Source organism: Neophocaena asiaeorientalis, unplaced genomic scaffold (genome assembly GCF_003031525.2).
Source record: "Neophocaena asiaeorientalis asiaeorientalis breed wild unplaced genomic scaffold, Neophocaena_asiaeorientalis_V1.1 scaffold258, whole genome shotgun sequence".
NCBI lineage: Eukaryota > Metazoa > Chordata > Mammalia > Artiodactyla > Phocoenidae > Neophocaena > Neophocaena asiaeorientalis.
In genome coordinates, this window is record NW_020172591.1 from 4805861 (window position 1) to 4827627 (window position 21767).

Sequence of the window (21767 nt, forward strand, 5' to 3'; positions counted from 1 at the left end):
CTCACACTCAGGAGGAGTTGGAGAAAAGGCACAATCAGGTGATAATTTTCCACAAACTAGTAATGACAAATCTCCTAGATACACAGATGTATTTATAAATAAGCATGTTGTCATTTGATTTTAACATTAAGCATCGTTGGTATAGATTTCAACATAATACATCTTTTGTTATGCTGGTGACAGCTACTTCTGTAAAACAAAATTCTCAAATGTTCAGGTTTATGTAACTCTGAGAGGTTCCGGAATGGTGTCCTGGTATGTTCCCCCACAAAAAGAGCCCTGGGTAATAAAGCAATGGGGCAGAGGCAATGTGGTGACCATAGACAGCAATTTGCAGAGGAGGAGGATGTGCCGGTGGTGAGGACTTTAGCTTTTGTTAAAGGACGAAAATGTATCAGAATAAAACAGATGAGAACATAATCTCAGAATAACAAGAACGGGTACAGATAATCTAGTTCAGTTTTTTCTCAACCTGTGTGGCAAGGAATACCAGTCACACAGAAAAGATGTTCTGAGGGCCAACGAGTATTACGCCACATGCCACATTCTTCTCTTGGTGCTTCAAAGTGCAGCGTGTTAGCATATTAAAGCCCAGGGACATGGAGTACTGGAGAAAACCTGCTTAATCCAGCCACTTCCCAACCAATCTGACTACAGACAGGGCAGCTGGTTAATGTCATGCAGGCTGTATGGAGGGGGCAGTAGGAAATGAAAGTCAGCCTAGGTCGCACTCACCAACCGGAGGAAGGGACATTTTTCTCTACCATTACCTATACTTAATAGAAGAGAAAACTGAGTCCAGAAAACTTCAGTGACTTATCTGTGGTCATCTCGTGGCAGAACTCAAGCCAAAACTCAGATGTCGAGATACACTACTCCGTGCTTTTTACCATTGTTTATGTTCACAGTTCCTTTTATTTTTTTAATAACTCTACCAAAAACTATCTGTTCATCACTCTTTAAAATAGGAGATCCCTGTCCCTGTTCTGTCCTTCCCTCCGCCCCAGTCAAATAGAAAACAAGTGGGCTACCAATGGAGATGAACACATAATTTAAGGAGGCAGTACATTGGTGTGTGGGTCTTTAAAACAAAAACTAAAGTCTAGTAACACTTCATTTATCTAGAAGTCACTTATTTGTATATCTGTTTACTGTCTTTTTCCCTCACGAGAAGTTCATGACACAGAGGCTATGTCCCCAGTGAGCACAGTAAGTGTTCAATAAACACTTGCTGAACAGATGAATGAGTACTTTACAATGCTCTGGCCGTGACTCTGAGCCACACACTTCTAACAGTTTGATTATTTGTTTCTAAGTTCACAACATATTTAGAATTAATAAAGTAGAAAAGGGGAAGGACAGCTACAGGCAGCACAGTGACAAAAGAGGTGACAGCTGACATCCTGGTACTAAGGGAAGAAAGACACGTGCAAGAAGAGATATGGTAAAAGTATAGAATACAACCTCGACAGAAAGCAATTTGGCAACATCCTTCAAACTCACAGGTGTACATACCTACAACTAGGGAGTTATCTACAGATAGTCTCACTCGTAAATGAAAAACTTACATTCAAAATGATGTATAAAGTTATTCACTGAATCACTGTCTATAATAGAAAGACTAGAAAAACCTTAATGTCCATCAAAACAAGGACAAATTGAATAAACTGGGGTGTGTGTGTGTGTGTGTGTGTGTGTGTGTTAAATTCATGATGTAATATGGAATGGCTGGGGGCTTCCCTGGTGGCGCAGTGGTTGAGAGTCCGCCTGCCGATGCAGGGGACACGGGTCCGAGCCCTGGTCTGGGAAGATCCCACATGCTATGGAGCAACTAAGCCTGCGTGCCTCACAACTGTTGAGGCCCGCGAGCGTAGAGCCCATGCTCCGCAACAGGAGAGGCCACCACAGTGGGAGGCCCGCCACCACAGCGAGGAGTGGCCCCCGCTCCCTGCAACTGGAGAAAAGTCTGTGCACAGCAACGAAGACCCAAAGCAGCCAAAAATAAATAAATAAAATAAATTAAAAAATATATATATATGGAATGGCTGTTTAAAAAAGCCCAAGGAAGAGTTTTATGATCTGAATGGAATATTTTCTAAGAGCAGCATGTATACTGTATTGCCAATTGACATTTTTGTGTAAAATATTTCTGGAAGGAGTAATTTGGTTGCCTGTGGGTGAGAGGAAGAGGGAGGGAGATTATCTATGTGTATATGTCCTTTGTATTTTTGAACCTCAAAATGTGAAAGTATATTATATTCAAAAAAAGAAGAATAAAAGTATAGTGGTATAAGGCAATTTCCTTACAGAAAAAATAGCCTCCCATATATCATATTAAACCACATTGAAGTTATTGATCATGAGGTAGAACACTCATATTTATAATTATAATTCTGAGGCATTAAAAAAAGGTTAATTTCTAGTACATATTTTCTGAAGTAGGAAACTGTCATGGAGCTACGTGACAGTTAAAATTTATAAAATAATAAAAATAGTGTAATCACATTACTGAAAGTTTGGAGAATAAAGATTAGGAGAGAAAAAAGAAAATCACCCATAATCTTACCACAGTAAAATAACCACTGATTGCTTTGGTATAATGTTTCCTTCCAGTATTTTTTCCCATCATCTATTATGAAAAATCATGGCAAAAGTTTTAATAAGATCAATTCCAACCATAATACTTCTTGGTCTTATTAAAACAGGCACTGTGGGCTAACAGAGAAGGAATCAGGAAATCTTAACTTTAATTACAATTTGTTCTCAAAATCTCCAAATGACTCTGAACAAGTGGTTTTTCCCATCAGCGAGCTACTCTCCAGCTCTGCAAGGGCAATAGAGTTTTCCTTGAATGCCTCTCAAGATGAAGAGATAGGAAATGGCTTATGTAACATGGAAAACCCCTAGCTAAATGGAATGTGAATATTCAGGCTAGGATACAAAAATATTTTTTAAAAGCACAATTTAGGAAGAGTTCAGGCTGAGTTTGAGTTCCTTACCACCTCTTTGTCATGCTTGATATTTTTGAATTGGGGTGGTGGTGGTAGAGGGAAAGTTATCTTCAAAGAGAATTTCATTAGAAAATGGCTATAAAATTGGAGGATAGGGTTTAGCTGCTAGGTAATCCTGGGGCTCAATTCAATCTGCAGGATGTACACTGGAAAACAGACGAAATCCTGCTTTAAAAGTAATTAGGATTATTATTACTCTGGAGGGCAGACAAGGAAACGCTTAAGATGACAGATTTCAGTCTGTTCTGCAAAACCATTTTTTCACTCTTTAAATGGATATTCAAGCCGGTCACGTACTTGCAATTAAGGAGAGCAGGCAGATCTAACAGAACGATGTCTGGTCTTGGAAACTGATAGGTCTGAATTGATCCTCACAATTAGGAACATTAAGTTAAATCCTGGCATCTGAGCAAAGACAGACAGACACTGGACTAAATGGAATATAGTTACTTAATGCCAGTGAGAGATGATCCAGATAAAATTGACCAGCTCTGTTCTTGCTTTAAAATCTTCCCTGGTCCACTGAGATCCAGGGAGGGAATGGTCTGACAAAGGACATTTTCCTCATCGATGAAGTGAGGGTACCTAATATCCCTATTACTTACCTATCCTCTCAAAATCAAACCTTGTCACTTGAATGACCACCACCACAAAAATATCTGCTTTATAGGAAGACTACAAGTGGCTGTGATGGCTAGATTGATGGTTTGAGTGGCCTTCAGCCATCACTACAAACAGAACTGAATCTCCTCCATTTCATGGCTTCGTAAACCATTCCTGAGTTTTTCACCTCCTCATTCAGTGCCACCTTTTCTGCTTTAGCTCCACTGATGGGCACATATTCTGTGGGCAGGTGCCACCAGCCTAAACCCTCAACGATCACAGGGCTGGGGCTGCCTCACTCGCTTTCTACACACCTCTCAGCTGTCAAAGTTCTGCTCCAAATAGATTAATCTAAACTGTTCAAACTCAGCTAGTGTTCTTTCCCTCTAAGTAAGTTTTTATCTAATACACACATGGCAAATATATTTATAGCCTATATTCAGAGTGTCAAGTACAAGATGCAGAGGAGAGAATGATAACTGTCTGGCTGAGGGGAAGGAAAAAATCAGGAAAGGAAATGAAGTTTAAGCTGGGTTTAGGATTTGAATGAGGGCAAGAGGAAGACAAGAGGTGTGAAATAGCCTGGCGGGACTGGGCAATGGGAAGGAGCGTGATCTTCCTGAAGAGACTCACGGGGGCGGGGAGGGAGTGGATAAAAGGGCTAGAAAGGCTGGGAGTAGAGATCACAAACAGTCTTTTGTCGGGCTAAGAGATTTGGATTTATCTTAAGTTCAGTCAGAGTAAAAGCTGGCATTAATTGAGCACTTATTACATTCCAGACACTGCACTAGGTGCTTTCTGTGAATTATTCATTTAAGCAAACAGTGACCTTGTGAAGTAGGTACTATCGCTGCTATTATCTCCATTCTAAATGTGAAGAAACAGAGACTAAGAGAGGGTATAACATTTACCCAAGGTGAGAATGGGACTTCTTGGAAATAATGTTGGGGCAAATGGGACTTTTCTGAAATACTGTTGGGCAAGACCTGAAGGCAGGAAGCACGGCTGGGAGGCGGCTGAATTCTTTCCCGTGAGTGATGCTGAGGGTTGGGATTGTGTGGTGGCGCTGCGTGTGCAGTGGGGTGCAGGGCCTCAGAGCTCCAGGTCAGCTGTGGGTTTCTGTGAACTGATTAGGTAAGGCTGGTGTGGCAGAGGGAGGAGTCCAGGATGTCTCCCAGCACTTGCGGTGGGACTGGTGGAGCCACGTGCAATGAGGGAGGGGTGGGAGACAGCTGGTGAGGGTGAGGAAGCCAGTTTGGGGCGTACTGAGTTTGAGGCACCCACAGGACCGGCTTCACTATACAGCTCTCCTTACCTACTACGCACCAGAAACTGTGCTAAGGCAGGTCCCCAGCACCCAGGAAGCTCACCTTTAGTAAGAAGACAGATAAGCAGCCGGCTGGTATATAAATGTGAGGATCATGAAAATAATCACTTCACTCCATTCTTTAAGTACTTACCACAGTCAGTCGAAGAGTGCTTTTCTTATATTATCCCAATCCACAAAACTCTTTTAGGTAAATACGTGAAGTGTAGTAAGAACAAATGCTTACGTGCGCGAGGTACTTTGTTCGCATGCATGAACCCATCTAACCATCGATAACCTTATGAGCTGTTATTGCCCTCATTTTACAGATGAGGAGACCGAAACACAGACAGACTAAACAACTTGCCCAGGTTAGACAGCTAGTAAATGAGAAAGCTAAAATTTGAACCCAGGTACGCTGGGTTCATTTTACAGATTACGAAATGGAGACTCACAGAAGTTCAAGTAATTTGCCCCAGCCAATCAAGCACCTAATTAGATGTGGAGGGAGGATTTGAACAAAGGCCTGGTGAACAAGCTCCTGCTGTTAGCCCCTGTAATAAGTGCAAGTCTAGAAACCCACGCATGCGTGATGGTGGCACAGGGAGAACCAGCAAAGCACAAATGGGGAATGCGGGGAGCATCAGAGCTTTCACCAAGGAGGACATGCCTTTCTCAGCTCTGGAACAAACAGCAGGGATTCCCGAGATGGGTGAAAACATCTGGAGCACACATGGAAGGATGATCTCTAAACAAGAGAAAAGGCTCTTCTTCTTCCCAACACAGGACTGGAAGCAGTAAGGATAGGTACCAATGTAGACAGATTTATAGGTATTCGTATTCAAATCTCATAGCTTCAATTTTCTCCCTGAAGTAGGAGGCAAGGTCATATGCTGAGAAGGCCTGGGATGAGGCATCTTGAAGACAGTGAAGATGTGGATGATTATTGGGTAGAACAGGAGACAGAGCTGCCCAGGGATGTAGAAAAGGATCCAAGACAACTGGCCACTCACAATTGTCACGTTCATTTCAGACTTCAAAGATTACAGGTAGGTGACAGCCACAGGTTCCTTCCCTGCCTACCTTGCTCCCGAGTGACTTACAGTTACAATGAAAGGAAGTCTAAGACATCTATCAGCAAGGAGGTATAAAACCCATCATACAGCCTGTTTTTGTACGAAGCACCTTGCATCGAAGGTTCGTTCAAGGCAGATGTGATGATATTCTGGCAGAAGGATCAGGAAAGCTTCTAGTCCAATGAGATAACAGAATTCTTTATTGGGTGGCAGGACCCAGGACCGGAAAAAAGTCCTAAGCCTAGAGTACAACTCCAGTGGGGGTTAGATTCTTCGACTTGCCAAAGTCGATTACCTTGTTTATGCAAGGGTGGAAATGCTGTGCAATGGAGCTAACTGGTTCACGTGTCTTGAGGACTACCAGGTTGAAAACTACAGTTGAGATAAATGCCATCAGGCAGTTAAATCCACAGATCTCACTTTCAGTAGCAAAAGCAGAGCTGGAGATGAATGTAGGAATCATCAGCATATGAGCCCTGGTAGTTAAAACCATAGAAGGGAGGGAAATAACGCAATGCCTTCCCTGGTGGCACAGTGGTTAAGAATCTGCCTGCCAATGCAGGGGCCATGGGTTCAATCCCTGGTCCGGGAAGATCCCACGTGCCGCGGAGCAACTAACCCCATGCGCCACAACTACTGAGCCTGCGCTCTAGAGCCCGCAAGCCACAACTACTGAGCCCACGTGCCACAACTACTGAAACCCGTGCACCTACAGCCCATGCTCTGCAATAAGAGAAGCCACTGCTGTGAGAAGCCTGCGCACCTGCAACGAAGAGGAGCCCCTGCTCGCCGCAACTAGAGAAAGCCACGCGTAGCCACAAAGACCCAATGCAGCCAAATATAAATTAATTTTAAAAAAAAAAGTATAGAGTGGGAAAAGAGCATGAAGTTGTAGCTTTTATGAGACTACTTAATCAGGTCTGCCTCAAATTCTTATCTTATTATCTTTAGAATCCACATGACAACATGTAAATACCCAAATCGCTATTATGAAGTGAACCCAGTTTCGGTACCTACCTTATATTTTGAAGTATCCCAGTTGTGGACTATGCGGGCCGGGATGAGAAAACTGTCGTCCACGTGGCAGCTGCTGCAGTAATACCACCCGCTGTAATTGCACACCTTGGCTTTCCCATTGGAAAGGCCTATGGATCGCTGGCATCCTGTTCAGGGCAAAAGAAAGAGTCAGTGATTGTTGTACTTCTAACACCACAGAACGAAGTTACACAATCCTCAAGTGAAACAAAAGTCTATGATAGGAAAGAAATCGCAGAGAATAGGTGTACATACACGTCCCCTCTTTCCTAGCCTGGCAGCTCCCACCCCTTCGGCTCCTCGGGGATTGCTGACATTGGTACTGTTTCTGGTCTCTTCTGATTCCACCTCTTCTGTGTACAGCGGCCAGAGACCAGTCTCTCTACAACCAACCCCCTTTCATCTCTTTGCTTCCTCCTCAGAAACCCTACTTCACCAGGCAATTGGCTGGGGGCTACTCATACAGGTTCTTACTTAACCCATGCAGCATCTCTATGAGGAAGATATTATGAGCTCTGTTTTACAGATGAATAAACTAAGGTTTTAGCCAGGTTAAGCATTTTGTCTTGGGGTCACCCAGCCAGTAAGAGATGACGTTTGGGTTTGGCTCTAAGCTTCTGATTCTAAAATGATCCTAAAACCTGATGTGTAGCCTTCCTTGGCTGACAAAAATCAATGAAAGGAATGCGTCCTTTGATTGGTCCCCATTTCTCCTTTCCAACTACCTACTCCTACAACTCTCCAGTGGGAACAGAACCTCTTTGCTGCAGTTAGAGGACTCTCCTCACTGTTCCCCAAATAAACAGGGTGCTTACTCTACCCTCCATATCTTGGCACAATTTATTTCTCCTTTCATGACGCCCTCTTCTCTGATCTCTACTTTGCCAAATCCTGCCCATCACTGATGGCCTGCAAGTGCTTGCCAAGGCCCTTTTCATGTTCCGGGAAGTCCATGATTCTGTCAGTCCTGTCCTGGTACTGTCAGGGGACCTGGTAATAATCATGGCCCTGCCAAAAAGAAGCCATTATTTTCCTTTAGCTAGGAGGAACTACATTCTACTGACAACAGAAATTCTGTCATAATTAACCCAAACGACAACATTCAGAACAGATAATCAGGATTATACAAACAGCTTCGTTTTTCTGACATTTCTCATCTACTGCTTTCATTTTCGAAATCCTCCCTCGTGGCCCATTTCATGGTTGGGTACCAAGACCTGTACTGATCAAAGAAATCTCGCATGAAGCCTATTTCGTAATATGGGTACAAAATCGATTACTCTTAATAATCATAGTCATAATAATATAACCAGTGTTGCAGCCCACTTCCATTAGAAGGAGCTCAAACATGTTTATTTAACAAACTGTCAGCCTAAGAAGATACTTATTCCCATGAATCCATGAATGAAAGCATCATAAATTCCTAGCGCTTTCATTTCCATCACAAATAAAATGCTATCAGTCATCCAGCAGTTTCACAGGGTACCCTCCAGAAAGAGAATTAGATCCTATTGTTTTTAGATACGAGAGGTATTGCAAGACGGACGGGAAGTAAATATATCGGAATTATGCTTCCAGAGCTTAATACCCTTTCTTCCTGGGGTAGCTATTTCTTTACTGTTGAGTAGCAACAAAACCCTAACAAGCTCCTGTTTCTCAGATTGGCTGAGGATTGAGATACGTGTGAAGGATAAGGAAGAACCGAACCCACCTGCTGCTTCTGTGGGGCGTGGGAGGTGCTGTCACGATCTCTAGGCTATGAACACTGGAATGCCACGTGCTGCGCCCACTGACCGCGCTGCTTATGCGGCACGTAGCGCGTGCGCCCCCTTAAACACTGCGCTTTCTGACGTGCTTGTACAACCCTGACCACACGACAAACTGCTCAGATGTATTTTTTATCCTTAGCACTTACTGTAGCGCTTCACATATGATAGACCAGCAATAAATGTTTATGTTGAAGAGACGATAAACTGCATATTATCTGGCACATAAACACTCTCATGCATATAAAGAGATTTTAACTTCCCAGAGCTATTTTGGAATTGATCCTCCTAACCTGGTCACCTGCCTCTTGAAAATAGCCTACTCTGGTGAATATCCCTATGCAAATATGTTGCCCCTTCTAAGAATTACACACACATTAGACACGTTCATAGATGGACTGTGAAACAGAGTTGAGTAGAACTTGACACATTTTAGACACTGCGACACTGTTTCCAAAATTTAGTGGACAGTGAAACTGACAACACTGAAGTGACAATGAATAGAATTCAGTCTCCCCTAATGATTCAGAAAATGAGCGCGATCTTATAGAAATTCAGGATCATCATTATAGCTGAAACTCGCACCATAAAACACTGCAAAAATAAATTTAAGTTATTTTAGTTTTTTGCTTGCTTGCATTTTGGATATAATAAACAGTAAGCATTTGCTGAATGTTTATATATGCTTTAGTAGGTCCTACTGGGTTTATTATTTTGTAACTTTTAATGACTTTATTATAATCTCCTAGACGCAGCATACATAGGCAATATTAAAATACACAAATGTGCATTTTTTTAACATCTTTATTGGCGTATAATCGCTTTCCAATGGTGTGTTAGTTTCTGCTGTATAACAAAGTGAATCAGCTGTACATATACATATATCCCCATATCCCCTCCCTCTTGCATCTCTCTCCCCCCCTCCCTATTCCACCCCCACAAATGTGCATTTTAAGAAAGCATATAGCCTACAAATGTGTATATCAACCGGGCACATAGGCCCAAAGCCTAACATGGTGAGGGTTCAACTAAATAAGCTAAACATTCTCACTACTTTGCACAGGTCTCCAGGCTCATAAAAGAGAGGAAGGCTGAGAGAACATGGCTGGGGTTCATGCCCATTTTATTTTATTTTTTTCACACTTAATTTTTTTTTATTCTGATGCAGAATGTTATCAATGTCTAACCTTCATTCTAGAGGCTAATTCAGAGAGGGGATGTCAGGAACCAACTATTCCCAAGGCCAACCCTGTCATGCAGTAATCTTTGGGCCATACCACCCCTGGAGCTTTAAATATACCTACCAAAAGGCTTCTGTGAGTGCATTTCTCACCACCACAATCAGAAAACACTAGAGATAGCACCCCAACAAGATGACGTCTATAGTTTAAAACAAAAACAAAGACAAAACAAGCTCCAGAGTGAGATTACAAACCAGTCACATGAATGGCAGCCGGCTGTCAGTTGGCCGACCCCTGCTAGGTCTTAAGGGAAATCTGTCATTGGGGCCACCTCGCCCTGGCAAGATGGGGTTAGGTCCTGGAAAGGGTCCGATTGGGTCAAAACATGGTCTGAATGGAGGGAAGTGTCTGGGTATCTCCCCAGGCTCAGGGATGAGTGAATTCATTGGATCCCCAACATAAGGAAGGGTTAGTCTTTCATCATATTCACCACCAATAATTCCTGGAGGAAGGAGAGAACTGGGAGGAAAAGGCCTGGGGTGCAAGGGGTTGGGGTAGAATGGAATGGGGTGGGGTGACGATGGCAGGAACATCACATGCCGCCCTCTCTGAGCTTCTTTTCTTTGTTTGTGCCTCTTCTTGTACAGTTCTTTCCAATCTGTGTCTCGACCTCTGACAGAGGACAGAACGAACAACCAAAAGTCGGAAGAGCTGCAGTTTCAGCTCCAATGGGAGGACTACCAACCCAAATACATCTGTTAGGTTCAGTGCTTGTCGGGTAAAAGCCAGAAGAGGATACACCAGCCGGTCCTTGAAGAGGCGAGAGAGCTTCTGAAGATCTTTGTATGTCTTGGCTACATTTCCCCGATTCCTCTTTGCAAATAAAAGATGCCGGCAGCAGCTGCAGTCTTTTCACACTTCTAATCTCATTGTTGATTTTTAGTGTAGCATTTATGACGATGAGGTTTCCCAAAGGCACACAGGTGACAGCAGCAGAGCCACCCTCGCAGAGAGGATGTGTGGATGTGTGTACTGCAGCTTATACACGCCCCCCGACCTCCAGTTCTCCAGCATGGACACAGCTTTGGCTTCAGTCCCCTGAGGTATGTAACCCGACTCTAACACGAGGAGATGTATGGATACTATCAGGGGATCCCTGGGGTTAGAACAGTCAGCTGGCTGATACAGGGTCTCTGATGAATGTGGCATTTGCCCTTCCACCGATTCACTGCAGAGCATTGGTTCTGAGGGATAGAAACCTGTGCCCTCTTCCATAACCACAACATCTGGAATTGACTCAGCTTCAAAATTTTGACGAGGCCCTGACCCACTGCCATCATTCCAGACATCAGATTGGGCTGTGCCTGTCCTTGGAATGAATCACGCAGTTGTTCATCCTGCATGCTGGACTGACTGGAGCTGGCGGCCAAAGAGGGCTGGTCATTATTCTGGAGCGAGGAATGCTCTGAATCTGTGGATGAAGGTAAGTTGGGTGCTGCAAAGGCATCAAGAATCAAACATATCAAGTCCCCAGAAACAATCCCATATGAAGCCAAGGTCTCTTCATCTCCAGTGAGGGCATCCTTGTTGTTCAATGTAATTGCAAACCGGGTATCGAACCTGGAGGGGATGGGAGCCCCCGAGACGCTGGGCCATGACCTCCGGGAGCCAGGAAGCCGCAAGCTGCAGCCTCAGTGCCCACTTGCCACCCCACCTGCGCGTCACAGTCCAGGAGCGCGGGCCCCACGCCGCCCGGCCTCTTATGCCCATTTTAGTTGAGACAGAAGCAGCAGCACATAAACTCATACGTCTAGTCCTTGGTGTCTTTACCTTTATAACTTATTTAGGACAATGCTCTCCTACTCTTGATGCTGAAATCACTCTACGAAACTGAATAAAAGGAAAACCTCATCCAAAATGGAGGCAGGAAGTCCTGAAAGGGGAGGTCTCAGGCACATTCCACTTGTGGCAGCTTCCTTTACATAGCCTAGCACGAAGAAGGAAGATTTTCTCCTTGCCCAGCAACAACCCAGCCAATGAGAAGCCACCACAACCCTGAATACTCACAGTCCTCCAATGAACCTTCCTTCAAAGCAGCTCCTTCCAACTTCCCCTTTCCTCTGTAATAGAACTGCTCCTCTCCTTTGTTCTCCGGACCTGCCTGTGGTTCACAGCAGTCTGCATGTCCCGAATTGCAATTCTTCTCCTATTCCCAAATAAACTTGATTTTGCTCACTGAACCTTTTTTTGTTTTAAAGCTTGATAGGTCCTAATGACCCAGAAGGTTTCAACCTATCCCCATTCTTAGGAGTGTTTTGGATACATGGTGTATAGACAAGCACAAGCCTAGAGTCAGGAAGCTCGCTCTTTCCTAGGGAACATGGTGAGCCTGACCCATCAAACTCCCTAGTCCTGCTTTCCTCACCTCAAAATAAAGGAGTTAGCCTAAATCAGTGGTTTGCCAAATTCAGTGAGCATCAGAATTTTCTGGAGATGTTTGTGAAAGATGTAGTCCTCCCCCACCTCCAACCTGGGCCCAGAGATTTTGATTCTGTAAACCTGGGGTAGGGCCCATGAACCTGCATTTCTACCCATCCAACCACCACCAGGGACTGTGGTGGGTAAAAGCTGAGGATTGTTCCCTGATTTCTAGGTGACTCCAAAGGTCCCTCCAAGCTCTAAAATTCTCATTCTATTTAAGTAAAGTGCAGCAGGTGGGCAGGCTGCTAAGTGAAAAGTTCATAATTGGTCACACAGTTTAATTTCTAGGCTTCCAAAGTCAACACTTCAAGTTCTTAGTCAATTTTCAAAAATTTACTGTGTAGAAACAACAGTTCATTTTACCGGCATTTTTTCCAGAGCATTCACTGTCCCCACTGAGAAGCATCTTATTTGAGTTAGAAAGAATTAAAACTTTTAATCTCCAAATCCAATGTATTTGTCATTGAAAGAACATAGGATGGTCAGGAAAGAAAATTAGAGGCCAGTCAGTGGCCTGGTATAGATTCATTTTCTAAAAAACAACACATACCATTTATTTGAAGAAAGAGACACCCGTTCTTTCAATTAACTGCAAGATTTCTTTCTTTAATATCCTACTAGCAAATCATGGACTTAAACTGTCTGAAACAATTCCCCATAAAGATACATAACCTGGGATTTTACTTAATCATTGTGAGGTTTTCAACCAGAGGGGGAAAAATGTGTTTTCTTAATAATGACCGTTAGAAAAACACATTTTTTGGAGGACGCCAAAGCTGGACTCTGACAAGCGACATTATGAGGAGAAAAATAGAGCTGCAAAGCAGAGACAAAAAATAATTAATTGAAATAACTAATTAGAACTTATTTACATATTATATTTTCATGTACTTTCAAACAGACTTTTCAACAATGTTTCTAAATTAAAAGGCATTTGTAGTAGGGAACACTCCACATGTAGGATCAAAGCAAAAACATACTTCTCGGTCTCTTTTTGAAACTTTTCAGAGAGTGTATTCAATTCATAGGAACAAAAAACTATCTCACAAGAGAACCCACTGGCCTTTTTTTTTTTTTTTTTTTATTGCTTTCCACCCCACTTCAAATCTTTAATGAACACATGCTCTGAAGAGCTTAGCTTCCCTTCTGATACACTTTGGGAAACAAATGTCACCATTTAACCAAAATCCTATTTGCTGCTTGTACAGTCCATTTCCCAAGGGGCCTTTCACTATAGACACCCAAAAGAATATGTTGCTGGGGGTTGAAGCAGAAACGTTGGCATAATTCTCGACAAGGGTACAGTCTTTCTTCTAACAAGGGTACCTAGTTAGCTCAATTGGCTGCAATGAGATGTTACTGAAGTTGAGGTCTTGAGAAGCCAACCACCTCTCTCTACTTCCTGGCTCCCAACTACAGCCCTCCTTCCCCCGGCCAGTAGGTGGAAATTCATGGGCACAACAGAAAGGTAACAAGAGCTGTGTCTACGTCCAGGTGATTCTCTCTCACTAGAGAAAGAATGCACCCAATGCTTCCTAAGTGTGGCCAGCCACGCTACCCCCTCCACCTCATTTGGTAAGGGAAATCCAGGACTTTGTATTTGGAAGGAAGAAATGATCTAAGAAGAGAACAGGGGCAAATAGAAGAGAAGGTGCCTTTATAAAAGAGAGGAAAGAAGAGAAAGAGAGTGAGAGGACAAATTTTCATTTGCTCTGTTAAAATAGACAAAATAAAACTGGCAAGTTTCGATCCCTCTTCTACTGTGCATGCTGGGTAAGGAGCAATGGCCATGGGAGGGGAAGGGGACGGCCCTGTCCCTGCCTCCCCCCTCCCACCCAGCGTTCTGGTGGGAGACAGTGAGCTGTGGGAAGCGCTGGGCAAACGTTGGCTGAAGGCCTGGAGCCTGATCATGTGCCCCAGGGATCAGATGTTCCAAGATGGAGGAAAATGGAAATGGGGATTTCAATGACTTCTTGTTTTACAAGAATTAGGGGGGAAAGTCATAAAGAACTTAGCTTTCCTAGCTTACAGTCTGTAACCATTGGCTCATTAAGTAAATGTTGAATAACTACTTTTTAAAATAAGGTGTCACATTGGGTATATAGCAGAAAATTCTGTTTAACGAGCCTAAGATTAGCACAAAGCTGGGCACGGTGTTTAAACAAAGGATTGTTGGACACAGGGCAGAAGCGATTTTTGCAAGGTAGCTTTGGTATCCACTAAGGGAAGTTGAAGCAAAGCAAACCTGGGCCCCAGACTTGCATCCTTCTCTATAGGAGGGGAAGGAGCTGGCAGGTGAGACTGATCACACGTGTGTTCACAAGTTAACACAGGTGGAACCGAGGCTACATAATTCTACATAATTGTAACAGGAAGAGGGCAAGGGTGAGGGACACTGAGAAACACCTACTTAGAAATAAGTGATCCAAAACTTTCTCCTGTCTCAAGCATCCAAGTTACTCTACATCTTTGGGACCAGGTGGTGACCCATAAAGTAGGAGATATCTACATAGTCATAAAATCAATTAAGACATGAAGTATTTGACATTTTAATTTTTTTTAAAATTATTTTTGGCTGTGTTGAGTCTTTGTTGCTGTGTGCGGGCTTTCTCTAGCTGCGGCGAGCGGGGGCTACTCTTCATTGCAGTGCTTGGGCTTCTCATTGTGGTGGCTTCTCATTGTGGAGCACGGGCTCTAGGCATGCGGGCTTCAGTAGTTGCGGCAAGTGGGCTCAGTAGTTGTGGCTAGCAGGCTCTAGAGCGCAGGCTCAGTAGTTGTGGCACAGGGCTTAGTTGCTCTGCGGCACGTGGGATCTTCCCAGACCAGGGATGGAACCCGTGTCCCCTGCATTGGCAGGCAGATTCTTAACCACTGTGCCACCAGGGAAGTCCAAGACATTAAGTATTTGGATTGGAGAATCGACACATGAAAACAAATGCCTCTGAGTATGCATTTTGTCTGTTATAAGGAAAATAGTATCCACAAGCATCTCAAATGGAACTAAAGGAAGAGAACAGGAAATCAAGAAAAATCAATTGTGTTCTACCTCTAATTGCTTATGTGACTAGTATGGCTCACTGCTGGTAGTCCCTTTGGTATATGGTCTCAACTTTGGAGAGCAATACTTCAAAATTATTTTCTCTGTAAGGTTTTAAGTCCTCTGGTAGGGAATTCTCTTCCCAGGGGATGAAAACTTCAAGTTTGGGAGGGAATACACATACTCAAATACAGTCCTAAAATGTACTGACTGGTTGCTTCCAAAGCTATACTGAAATTCATTTCTGTTCATCAGAAAAGAATTTTCTTCTGGTGGGCTTCATTTTACGTTTGTCTATAAATGACTTTCATGGCAGTGAGAGATTGTAAAGAGAAACTGTCACTCATTGTTGATCAAAAGTTTGACTCAGGGCTTCCCTGGTGGCTCAGTGGTTGAGAGTCTGCCTGCTGATGCAGGGGACACGGGTTTGTGCCCCGGTCCGGGAAGATCCCACATGCCACGGAACGGCTGGGCCCGTGAGCCACGGCCGCTGAGCCTGTGCATCCGGAGCCTGTGCTCCGCAATGGGAGAGGCCACAACAGTGAGAGGTCCGTGTACCACAAAAAAAAAAAAAGTTTGACTCAAAAAGTTGGGCTACACAGTCAGATGGCTGACACGTTAAAAAGTATAAGTAACACTCGGAAGGAAACTGTTCCTACTGTGGCTGATACACATTTAGGATAATTTAACGTGGCACTTGTAGAATGGACTGTAGCTGTTGCTAGGACAGCTATGTCCTTAAGAACATAAGTAAATAACTCCTCTGAAGTTATGGATGTACCTAATTAAGGAATTTTCCTTTCATTACAGCAAGATGGCAAATGTTAGGCTTGTAAAATATGAGCACTGCGCCTGGACACAGGGATTATTCAGTGGCACATTGTATCTAGAGAGACAGACAGAGGCAACTGAGACCAACAGACATCAATTGTCCAAGACAGAGGTCATCTACAAGTATAATCACATGTTGCTTGATTATACTTGCAGGACTACGGCAACCAAAGAAAGATCTTTAAAAAAAGATAATCTGAACACGAATTGGTTTAAAATTTTAAAGTACTCTACAAGTTGTTAGCTGAGGTGTTTTTTTCCCCCACAATGAATATTTAAATTGCTAAGTCAGTTTCGATTTGCATGTTGTATTAACAGAACTAGAGGTGCTATGTTTAAGTAAGAAATGAAGAGAAAAATCATGTCAGGTAATCACTGCTGACTGAAAATACAGGCAGCACACTGGTGGTCTCACGGATCTGTCTCGTTTTGACAATGTTTGGATGGAACAGATGCAGGGACACCCCTTCTTCCTGTCTCTGACCACTCTCCAACCTCCTTTCTAGTCGCAACCCCTGGGACCCTCGCCATCCTCTGTCTCCGGGACCGGCCAACACCGTTTTTTGTGGTTAGCTCCTTACTGCCAACCAGATTCGTCAGAATTATTCCAGCGAGGTAGAGGCTGCTGTCAACTGACTGGTCAGCCATCTGCGGGCCTCCTGCACCCACCTCTCTTTGGGTGTCTAGTTCCACGGCAACGCTGTGGCTCTGGAGGTGTGAGCCACTTCTGTGAATTGGCTCAGCAGAAGCACGAGGGCACTGACCATCTCTTCAAGATGCAAAATCAGTGTGGCGGCTGCATCCTCCTCCAGAACATGCAGAAGCCCTCCCAAGAGGAGTGGAGTGAAACCCTGGAGAAGACCCTGAACTAGGCCCTGTGGGATCTGCGGGCCCTGGGTTCTGCTTGCACAGACCTCCACCACTGTGACATCCGGAGAGCCACTTCCTAGATGAGGAGGTGAAACTCATCAAGGAGATGCACTGCATGTGACTAACCTCTGCAGGCAGGACTGGGTGAGCATCTCTTAGAAGGCTCGCCCTCCAACAGGACTAGGAGCCTCCAGAGCCCAGTGGACTTTGAAGGACCCCTCTGCATGCCCCTGGTGTCAGAATTTCTGCCCCCTGCAGCCACTAGGCAGTTATTTTAACCACCCTGGAGCCCTCTCCCGAGCTGTAGGCCAAATGGAAACAAAAACGGTTCTGCAGCAAAAGAAAAAAAGAGAAAAAAAAAAGAAACTAAAGACTTTCTGCTCTTGCTAAACTCTATAATGTTTATTTGTTTAATTTCATGGAATGTTGTTATTAAGATTATAAATCGTATGAAATAAATGAATAAATACCAAGTAGACTCCAACTCAAGTTGAGAAGTGTCAAGATTTATTGGTCTTTCAGGTAAACAATGATTGAGAACCTAGAGTCAATATTTAGTCAAAATTTATCTTGAAAGGCAATAAATCTTGATTTTTGCTAAGGCAAGTAAGTAAATATGCACACTGTTTGAGAGATTCTGACTGCTTTTCTATCTACTAAATAGCTGCAGTGAGTTATAGTGATCTGTGACATGGATTTTCATTTCCAAAGAAATGTTTTGAATTGTTGAGTTACTTTTAATTTTTCTTATGATATGATGCTTCAATACCAGTATTTAGAGTAGTGTAAGATAAGTTTAATAAGAAATGTTATAAATTTCATATCTAGTGTATTTAAATCAGTCTAAATTTAGTATTTTTTTCATACTTGTTTTCCTCTTAGAGTTTCTCATTAACTTCTATGCCTGTCTGTTCTTTTCCTAAGGACTTTCAAGAAAATGGTAAGAAATTTAAAATGGAAATAATACAGAAATAGGCAAATGGATAAACAAATACTAACATAGTGCTTACTATATGCCAGGTTCTGTTATAAGCACTTTATACACACACACACACACACACACACACACACATTCATTTAATTCTCTTATCATTCTGTGAGGTAGGTATTATCCCTATTTTACAGATGAAGAAACTGAGAGAGAGGGTGATACAGTAATTCTGTCCATGGTTGTACATCTAGTGAAAAAGGTAGGACCTAGATGAAACATCCAATACGGCACTTTATGAGAAACAACAATGAACTATATAGGTGAATTTCCACGTAGCTATCTCCATATGGAAGATATCACATAAATTGTCTCCTTGTGGATGACAATATGACAAGCACAGAAAATCTGAATCAGTTATACAAAAGAACACAATTTAGCTCATCAATGCATTCAGCCTTGGACCTCACAAGCTTTAGCATCTCCTCTGAATATGAAGGGTGAAGGGGGGGCAAGAATACAAATCTGTAAGGTGGCAAGTAGAAGACAGTAAGAGATGAGCAAAGGAGGAAGCAATCACTCTAACTGTAGAGATTGAGGAAGGCTGTGTAGACATAGGGGCATTTGAGCTGGGCCTTGAAGAAAAAAAGAGATTTTGGAAAAGGAAGGCTCAAGTCAGAAAAATGGAAGCTCATTTGGAAAACACTGACTATTCTAGTTGTCTGAAGCTCACTGTAACTAGAGGGGTGTCAGGAAAAGAGCTTGGAATGGTAAACTGAACATAAGACTCCCGAATGCTCAGGGCAGAAGTCCTTACTAATCAATACGGGATGAGTATTAATGAGTAAGATACAGGAACAGCTAGAGTTGTTAGAAGCAGAAGAGCAATCTGCGCTTTAGAAAGATTAATTGGCAAGAAAACACTGGGAGGGGAGAGAACCAGTCGATAAGTTACTGCCCTGGCCTGAGCTTGGGTAGGCAGTGGGCTTGGGAGCAGGTAGGGGGAAAAAGAAGGCGATACTGGGAGATAAAGTGCAAATGATTTGGTAGGCGATTCATGGGGAGAGCATGGCAAGGGGATTGTCAAAGAAGCCCATGACATTTTGAGCCTGCGACCGTTATATGAGAAATCTATCAGTCAGAAGGGGCGGGTGGTTTAAATGAGAAAATGCTGTTTGAAGCATTAAATTTTAAAAAAAAGTTCAAAAAATTTGAACTAGCAGATCAACTGATGCCTAAAACTAAGCCGGTTGAGAATAATTCCCCTTTATTGTACAAATCAATCTGAATTCAATGCTTTGTGACTGAAAGCATCTGATATATTTACACTAAATGTTGGTTGGTGAGGGTTCTATTACTATAACCTAGTCCTTTTACTTAAACCTACCCATTTAAGAGGCTGAGGTCTCATTACAAACCATTAGGTGGTACAAAATAATCAACATGCATTTCAGCAGAAGACACTTACTACTTTATAAAGAAGTGAGGAAGAGGAGACAGAGTTGGTCACCCTTGTTTCTTGATAGCACAGTGGTTCTCAACCAGGGGAGATGTTTTGTCCCAACCGGGGACATTTTTGGTTGCCACAAAAGGGTTAGTGGGGGTAGCTACTGGCATCTAATGGATGGAGGCCAGGGATGTTGCTAAACATTCCTCAATGCACAGGACAGCCTCCCACAACAAAGGATTATCTGGCCCCAAATGTCAATAGTGCCACTGTTGAGAAACCCTGCAACAGCACAAAGACAAGAGGGCAAGATAAAAGGTCCGTGTACTGACCCTACTTAGTCACTTTTCTCTGCAAGCAATGGATATACCATCTATTATGAGGAGGAAAAGCCCTTTCACCAGCTTTGCTTTCTTATCTAAAGAAAATGATTCATGCTGCTAGGTTAGTTTAGACAAAAGAGATGCCTCCAGAGAGAGGCCTTGTCCACACTGCACCACCATCTACTAGACTACCTGTGAGTAACATCTGCTCCAAGCCTGGGGATCTTCTCTTCATAAATTAATCCTTCTGGTGAAACACTTGCTACCAATAACCCTTACTTGAAAAACAATGGCAGAAACAGAAGGGGCCAAACTCAGCTGATTATTTCAGACATGCAGGCTGCCGGTGGTGGAATAATGCTCCTCGGTCACAGCTTACACACCACCCCCTTCAGTTCTATCTCCAATATGGAAGCACCAGGATTCCCCATCTGGCACCCCTGCAATCCTAGACAGAAAAGGGAGGTCAACCTCACCACCCTCAACACTAACAAAGCGAATGTTGGGCTGAGCAACTTGGAACTTACATGTTGAAAGCTTTGGGGGAAGACATCTTCATAAGTAAACTGTCTTACTGGAATGTTCCTCTGAACCATATTAGAGCCTGAGGCAAAAGGAAAAATCCATCATACTGATCCTACCTCTATTAAAGATTTTTTATTTGTTCATCATGGATTTTTTGTATTAATTTTGATTTTTAAATAATATTACATTAAAATAATATTTATCAGGCTTCCCTGGTGGCGCAGTGGCTGAGAGTCCGCCTGCCGATGCAGGGGACGCGGGTTCGTGCCCCGGTCCGGGAAGATCCCACATGCTGTGGAGCGGCTGGGCCCGTAAGCCATGGCTGCTGAGCCTACGCGTCTGGAGCCTGTGCTCCGCAAAGGGAGAGGCCACAACGGTGAGAGGCCCGCATACTACAAAAAAAAAAAAAAAAAAAAATAATAATAATAATAATAATATTTATCTTGGTTACTGAGGGTTTAGTTTTGTTTTTGTTTTTTTTTTGGCATTCCCTTAAATTCTGTGCCCCAAACGAGCACCTCACTCCCCTCACCTTAATCTCAGCCCTGCTCTGAACCCTTTTTCCTCACATAGGATCCATCGTGTGTCCCAATTATGTTCTTTCTACAGTGATTTCCCTTGGTATTTAACATTATATTAAACCACCACTAACTCTTTTCGTGATTCCCCAGTTGCATCTCTATTATGATTGCTTTGAAAGGTCAATAACCTCTGATTGGCTTGGAAGTTCAGATTATCTTTTTGATTTACTTGAAAAGCACCTGCCTTTCCTTTCTGTTCTGGAACTTAGGTTTCCTTCCAGTGTGCATACAGAAGGCTTCACGTACATCAGCCTCATCTGGCCTGTAGCTTCTGTCACACACACTATCCCACCAGGGTCCCCTCTGACTTCTCTTCCACGTTACTCTCCATTCTCAATGCTTGTTTGTCTCTCCTTATTTTGTGAGAGTCTCATCTCTTTGAACTTTACAGTATCTTTAAAACACAACCTTTCCTCTTCTTTGCTGAAACCTCTCTGAAGAAACCCTGACAGCATCTCTTAGAGTAATTTCTACTTGAGCTATTTTAGTAATGACAACAATTTGATAAAATTAAAGTCATGAGAGTGGATCCGAATAGTACTAGGAATGGCCTCAAAGTAAAAAAAAAATCACTTTCATCAGCTTCCTTTAAGTCCGCGCTGAATTCCAGCATTTTCACCCCACACCAAATCCTTTATGTTCTAGAAGATTTAGGCACTGCCTTGGTCTACTGTCTTTACCTACTCTTCCCCTTATGCCTTCTTTGGCCTGCTTTCCATTCTCTCTAAAAACACAGGTTTGCAACCGCCACCAAGGCTGATCTTTT

General features: G+C 43.1%; 1 protein-coding gene and 1 pseudogene across 4 annotated transcripts in view; both read right to left on the reverse strand.

The window, feature by feature from the left end:
• PLEKHM3 (pleckstrin homology domain containing M3) overlaps positions 1-21767 on the reverse strand; it is a 192708-nt gene that overhangs the window by 112069 nt on the left and 58872 nt on the right. For all 4 annotated transcript variants that reach the window (XM_024738306.1, XM_024738308.1, XM_024738310.1 and 1 more), the window contains exon 4: positions 7014-7159. In XM_024738306.1, coding sequence (XP_024594074.1) covers positions 7014-7159 — 146 coding nt within the window. The remainder of the gene's footprint in view (positions 1-7013; positions 7160-21767) is intronic.
• On the reverse strand, positions 10236-11624 carry LOC112395228 (F-box only protein 7 pseudogene; annotated as a pseudogene).